This window comes from Sphaeramia orbicularis, chromosome 20 (genome assembly GCF_902148855.1).
Source record: "Sphaeramia orbicularis chromosome 20, fSphaOr1.1, whole genome shotgun sequence".
Lineage (NCBI taxonomy): Eukaryota > Metazoa > Chordata > Actinopteri > Kurtiformes > Apogonidae > Sphaeramia > Sphaeramia orbicularis.
This window is the reverse complement of record NC_043976.1, coordinates 36770036-36777535: the sequence shown is the minus strand read 5'-3', so window position 1 is coordinate 36777535 and position 7500 is coordinate 36770036. Positions and strand designations below refer to the sequence as shown.

General features: G+C 37.2%; 1 protein-coding gene across 1 annotated transcript in view; it reads right to left on the bottom strand.

The window, feature by feature from the left end:
* abca4a (ATP-binding cassette, sub-family A (ABC1), member 4a) overlaps positions 1 to 7500 on the bottom strand; it is a 129295-nt gene that overhangs the window by 68112 nt on the left and 53683 nt on the right. Inside the window, 3 exon segments of the mRNA XM_030123010.1 lie at positions 530 to 734; positions 2213 to 2434; positions 6581 to 6803. Of these exon segments, the coding sequence (XP_029978870.1) occupies positions 530 to 734; positions 2213 to 2434; positions 6581 to 6803 (650 nt within the window).

Genomic DNA, 7500 nt, shown 5'->3' with positions numbered 1-7500 from the left:
ACAGAAAAACCGGAAACTCAAAGAGTAAAGTGACAATAGAAACATTAAACCTGTCGAAGAGATGATGAAGTTAAAAATAAGAGAAAAAAAGATCTATTACAGACAGCAGATGATATAAAACTAGGATGTGAGGAAGTCAAAATAATATAAAGAAAAATACAGAGACTTTGATGAATGAAAACAAATGAAGAGATGGCATCACGTCACAAATTAAAGCAATAAAACAATGACGACTAAATAAATGACTGAATGAAAATAAAATATCTCAAAATGAAAGGAAGTTTAAAATAACAAGTAAAATGCAATAAAAACAGTGAAATAGAGGGAAATAAAAGACAAAAAATAAAAGTAATGAAAAAGGTATAAAAACTATTATAATAAGGTAAAATAATAAGGTAAAAAAAATAATAAAATAAAGGGGAATGAAAACAAAAAAAAAAACAATACAATAAAGGAAAAAATTATTAAAAGAAAGGAAAAGAAAAGAAAAAATAAATAAATAAAAGTCAGTGGGATTGAATGGACTGACCAGGGAAGACATTGTCCAGGTACCAGGCCAACACGGCGTACAGCACAGTGTCCACTCCCATCATGCATATGGAGGTGAGGAAGGAGAACTCGTCCCCCTCCAGAGGACTGGTCTGGATGTTGTCCCACTGCAGACCCAGACCCTGCTCCTCGTACCGGGACAGGTACTCGGTCCCGAAGCCGAACGCCACCTGGGACAGTAGACTCTGAGGAACAGAGACGCAGACCGTCAACCACAGGGACATTTACTGAACCTGGAGGAAGGACTGAAGCTGAGTACTGAAGTCAAAGTACAAATATCCTGCAAAATATACACTCAAGTAAAAGTAGAAGTATTACCCACTAATTTACCATTAAGTTAAACTAATTAAGACATGAGAGATCTTTAAATCATTTATTTACTTGCAAAAAAGAGCAGTAAAAGTGCAGCATTTTTCAGACGCACAAAACCAAAATCAGCTACACAACAGAAACTGTGTTCATGAAATGGAACGAGTAACGGCATAAATTGTACAAATGTAGTGGAGTAGAAAGTACAGATATTTGCCGCAAAATTTAAATGAGCAAACTCAAAAGTATGCATTATTATTTTTACTTCAGTAAAGTACCGATACGCAAAAATGTACTTAAGCACAGTTATGACATACAAATACTTTGTTACATTCCACCACTGGATACATCCAAGTGGGACATGGGACATGGGGAATGAGATGTGGGACATGGGACGTAGGACATGGAATATGGGATGTGGGACATGAGATGTGGGACATGGGACGTAGGACATGGAATATGGGATGTGGGACATGAGATGTGAGACATGGGCAATGAGACATGGGACATGGGACACAGGATGTGGGACATGGGACATGGAATGTGGGACATCGGATGTGGGACATGAGATGTGGGATGTAAGACATGGAATGCGAGACTTGGGACATGGAATGTGGGACATAAGATGTGGGACATGGAATGTGAGGCACAGGATGTGGGACATGGAATGTGGGACATGAGATGTGGGATGTAAGACATGGGATGTGGGACATGAGATGTGAGACATGGGATGTGGGATGTGAGACATGGGACATGGGATGTGGGACATGGAATGTGGGATGTGGGACATGAGATATGAGACATGGGATGTGGGATGTGAGACATGGGACATAGGATGTGGGACATGGGATGTGAGACTTGGGACATGGAATGTGGGACATGGGATGTGGGACATGGAATGTGGGACACAGGATGTGGGACATGGAATGTGGGACATAGGATGTGGACACGGAATGTGGGACATGGAATGTGAGACATGGGATATGGGACATGGGATGCAAGACTTGGGACATGGAATGTGGGATATGAGATGTGAGACACGGGATGTGGGACACAGGATGAGGGACATGGAATGTGGGACACAGGATGTGGGACGTGGAATGTGAGACATGGGATGTGGGACATGGGATGTGAGACATGGGACATGGAATGTGGAACATGGAATGTGGGACACAGGATGTGGGACACAGGATGTGGGACACAGGATGTGGGACATGGGATGCGAGACTTGGGACACAGGATGTGGGATATGAGATGTGAGACACGGGATGTGGGACATGGAACGTGGGACATGGGACATGGAATGTGGGACATGGGACATGGGATATGGGACATGTGGATGTGGGCCACCCACCACCAGGATCTTCATGTCCTTGGTGATGCGGTCCTGCCAGGCGAAGCAGAAGATGTGAGGCAGGTACAGGCTGAAGTAAATGATGCCGGAGCAGGCCGCCGCCAGGTTGGCGTGGTTGAAGAAGACGCTGATGAGGAAGCATTGCATGATGGTCGCCGTGGTGAAGGAGAGCAGAAACAGGAAGAGGATGACGGGGTTACTGTAGTTCAACACCCGCCCAAGCTGCAAGTCCAAGAGAAATACAGAGAATGAACAGACAAGAGAGAGAGATGAGACAGAGAGAGACACCAAGACTTACTAGGATGTTTAGGAGAAGTGAACCCGAGGTAACCCAAAGAAAGAAAGAAAGAAAGAAAGAGAGGAAGGAAGGAAGAAAGAAAGAAGAAAGAAAGAAAGAAAGAAAGAAGAAAGAAAGAAAGAGACAGAAAGAAAAGAGAAGAAAGAAAGAAAGAAAGAAAGAAAGAAAGAAAGAAAGAAAGAAAGAAAGAAAGAAAGAAAGAAAGAACATCAGGGATGACCTTTAATAAAGACACTTTACTTTTACTGTAACCATCAGTTTTTCCCTAAAATATAAGAGTGAATATGTTTGTATTGATCACACATGTATTCATAGGAAATAAAACACTACAAACACCATAAATTACCCTTTAGGCTGTTGCTCTATAGAGAAAATGAATAGTTTCAATTTAGATAAGATTAAAAAAAAGAGGAAGCTATGTTTGAGTAGTTCCATTGTGCAGTTGCAGAATTGTCTATTTTTCTTCCTTCCACTGTCATAATCACTTAAAATCACCCTAAACATCATGGACACTCATCTTTTTATGTGCTGTCACTTTAATCCTACCACACTCTTCCTCTTACACCATTGCAGCCTCCTCTCCTATTCCAGAATGACAGTGAAAAATTCCACACCTATCTACAGTACTAGCACAGCATGAAAATAAAAGTGTGTTTATAGGTCTGCATATACAAAAGACAAGACTTTTTTTTTCTCTCTCTCTTTAAAGGTATATCTGCTGTAATCTGGACATTGGCCTGTCCTCCTTAAAAACCAGATCCCAGCAGCAGTGAATAAAACAACAGACCTGTGCATAGGAGACCCAGGTCAGCTGACATCCACAGCAGAGTTTCAGAAAATAAAACACCTTCCTAAGGTCTGGAACACTCTCCGTGGTGGATCAGTTACTAGATCTGAACCCTAGTGAGCTGAATCTGAACCAAAGAGTTCAGGAAAAGTGCACGAGCAGCACAGTTTAAGTACAGCAGAAGGTCTGAGAGGAAAACACATCCTGTGGATCTGCAACAGCTGATCTGAACAGCAGAATGACAGAGGTGGAGTTACAAATGCACTTACTGCTAAATGTAAACGTGTCATGGAATAAAACCAGTAATTTACAATAAACATAGGACCAACAGAATATTTAAAGATATTAATTGGCATTTGTTTGACCTGTTAAGGTCACTCAAGGTCAAAGGTCATGGCACCAAATGAAAGGCCATATGTGACTTCCTATGTATTACCAATAGTAATTATGTCAATATCTGCAACTCTTTTCAAGTCAAAGCACTTTGAAATGTGTCCCATTATAAACCAATGTGGATTTTTTAAATTTCAAAAATGCATGAAAAATTCAAAAATCAATATTTGTCAATTCTTTGAACATACTTGGTAGACTTTACCCCGAGGAACCTCTGCTATGAAGTTGAACTGATTCTGACTGACAGTTTTGGAGAAGACGGTTCTAGAAATCTGGACATAGATGACCTTGGGTTTGACCTTTAAAGGTTACTCAAGGTCAAAGGTCATGGCATCAAATGAAAGCCCATATGTGACTTCCTATGTATTACCAATAGTAATTATGTCAATATCTGCAACTCTTTTCAAGTCAAAGCACTTCTATAGAAATGTATCCCATTATAAACCAAGAAAAGCACTCGGAGAGTGCAGGCCTCCAACAAGACAGATCTGCCCCCCCCCCCACCCAGTCACCACCAAATTTTAATCATTTCTTCCTTGTGCCAGTATCAACATTTCCTGAAAATTTCATGAAAATCCGTCCAAAAACTTTTTGAGTTATCTTGCTAACAAACAAACAAACAAACAAACAAACAAACACACAAAGCAAAGTGATCATAATACCTCCTGGCAGAGGTAACAATGGGGATTTTTCACATTTCAAAAATTCATAAAAAATTTAAAAATCAATATTTCTCAATTCTTTGAGCAAACTTGGTAGACCGTACCCCTAATGAACCTCTGATATGAAGTTGAATTGATTGGGGCTGACAGTTTTGGAGAAGACAGTTCCAGAAATCTGGACACAGATGACCTTGAGTTTGACCTTTCAAGATCACTCAAGGTCAAAGGTCATGGCACCAAATGAAAGCCCATATGTGACTTCCTATCTATTGTCAGTAGTAATTATATCAATATCTTCAACTGTTTTCAAGTTTTAGCATTTTTACAGAAATGCGTCCCATTATAAACCAATGGGGATTTTTTTAAATTTCAAAAATTCATAAAAAAAAATTTTCTCAGTAAACTTAGTAGACTGTACTCTAATGAACCTCTGCTATGAATCTGAATTGATTGTGGCTGATTTTGGAGAAGTTTCTTGAAAAATTGTTTGCAGATGGAAAACAGACACCAACTGATACCAGCACTCTTTTAGTTGGACTCTAAATCCATAAATGTGTAGGCATTTACACTTTTTTCTACCACTACATCAGCAAGAAACACCATATTCTCGTTATATACATCTTTCCCCAATTAAATAGACAGATCTTTATTGAAATTAAGTTTTGGAGAAGTCCACTCCAGTTAGCAGCAACAGGCAAAAAAGGCTAAATGAGCATAAATGCAGATAAAAAAGATATAAAGATAATTGAATTGAAAGATATAACAAATTCCACTAATAATACATATATGCTTATTGTTTTACGTCTGCAGTGAAATAAAGGCTCATAAAAACAGAATTTAAAGTACTTTTTTTTCCTTTATTATTTTTGGCTTTATTTTTATATTATTTTTTGCATTCATTTTGCTGCTGGAAAGATGCTTGAATCCCTGTCTCTTTTTTTTAATACAATGACAATAAAGTATTGAATAGTATTTGTAGGTCAGTCTATTCTAAAAGCCTTTTTTTGACATAAAGTGTCCACTAGAGGGCACAACAGTCTGCTGTATGGACTCAGCTCCTTCCTCTGGGTTCTAAAGATACAGTTGTTAAACATTGACAAGTTCATTCCTGTAAAGTGATTCCTATCATTCCCATGATGTCACGGTATTCCTACTTCTGTCGTTAATCATTTACAGGTGTGCGATCATGAAGTTAACACTCACATGGAAGATCTATTAATGGTCCGTAATAAAAGTGAGTGATACCTGGATATTTGAAGACCTTCATATGAGCAGAAACAGTGAATTAATCATTAAAAACCTGTTAGTGTCAAAGGTACATGAGGTGTTTATGATAAGAACTGGACTGTGAAAAGACAATTAACTCAACTAGTAATTAATGTAATGTAATGTAATGTAAAAGAATAGAATAGAATAGAATAGAATAGAATAGAATAGAATAGAATAGAATAGAATAGAATAGAATAGAATAGAATAGAATTCTATTCTATTCTAGAATAGAATTCTATAAATCTATAGAAAATCTATAGAATAGAATAGAATAGAATAGAATAGAATAGAATTAGAATTCTATTCTATTCTATTCTAGAATAGAATAGAATTCTATAAATCTATAGAAAATCTATAGAATAGAATAGAATAGAATAGAATAGAATAGAATAGAATAGAATAGACACAGAATAGAATAGAATAGAACAGAATAGAATAGAACAGACACAGAATAGAATAGAATAGAATCCTATTCTATTCTATTCTAGAATAGAATTCTATAAATCTATAGAAAATTTATAGAATAGAATAGAATAGAACAGAACAGAATAGAATAGACACAGAATAGAATAGAATAGAATAGAATAGAATAGAATAGAATAGAATAGAACAGAATAGACACAGAATAGAATAGAATAGAATAGAATAGAATAGAATAGAATAGAATAGAATAGAATAGAATAGAATAGACACAGAATAGAATAGAATAGAATTGAACAGACACAGAATAGAATAGAATAGAACAGAATAGAATAGAATAGACACAGAATAGAATAGAATAGAATAGAATAGAATACAATAGAATAGAACAGACACAGAATAGAATAGAATAGAATAGAATAGAATAGAATAGAATAGAATAGAATAGAATAGAATAGAATAGAATAGAATAGGCTTTACTGTCATTACACCACTTTTTGCAGATATCAGTGGGTTTTCCGTGGCTGATTGCTCCTCACCATGATCATGACGGTCAGCAGCGCCGTGCTCACGCCCATCATCATGAAGCTGTCGATAAACCACGTGGACCAGATGACCCCGTTGGTGACTCCCATGGCCTTCAGAGTCTCCTTCAGACGGAGCTCCTTCTCCAGAACTATACTTTTGACAATCATGGACACAGAGTAGACCCAGGCCAGCACCGTGAAGAGGGGGAAGCAGCGGTTCAACGTCAGCATGAAGCTGCACAGAGGAGAGGACAACATACAGAACCAATGATCCAAATGCAGGATAAGGTCAGATCCAGAGTGTACAGGAAGAATCCGTGTATCATTCATTCATTTGTTTTTCAATTTAAAACCAAAAAACAAAAAATTATTTTTTTTGTTTTTCATTTTCAAAACCAGAATGAAAAATGGATAACGGTTTGTTTTTACATTTCCCGATTTTGTGCTCACATGAAAAATGGAAAAAACGGATAACGACCATTTAATCCAATTTTGCTATTTTCAACATAGTTAATTTGTCTGACCCGGAAGTAGTCGTAACTATGGAAAAAAATAAACAAACGGAATCATGGCCGGACTGGAGGAATATTTTGCTATACTTAAGCAGCTGTTTGATTCGGAAGCGTATTGCATTCATATAAAAAAAATAAATTCGGCTCTATTTTTCTGAATGAACAAGATAAACAGCTGCTTAATTATAGCAAAATATTCCTCCAGTCCGGCCATGATTCCGTTTGTTCATTTTTTCCATAGTTACGACTACTTCCGGGTCAGACAACTTACTATATTGAAAATAGCAAAATCGGATGAAACGGTTGTTATCCGTTTTTTTTTTCCATTTTTCATTTGAGCACAAAATCGGGAAATGGAAAAACAAAACGTTATCCGTTTTTCATTCTGGTTTTGAAAATGAAAAACAAAAAAACGAGTCG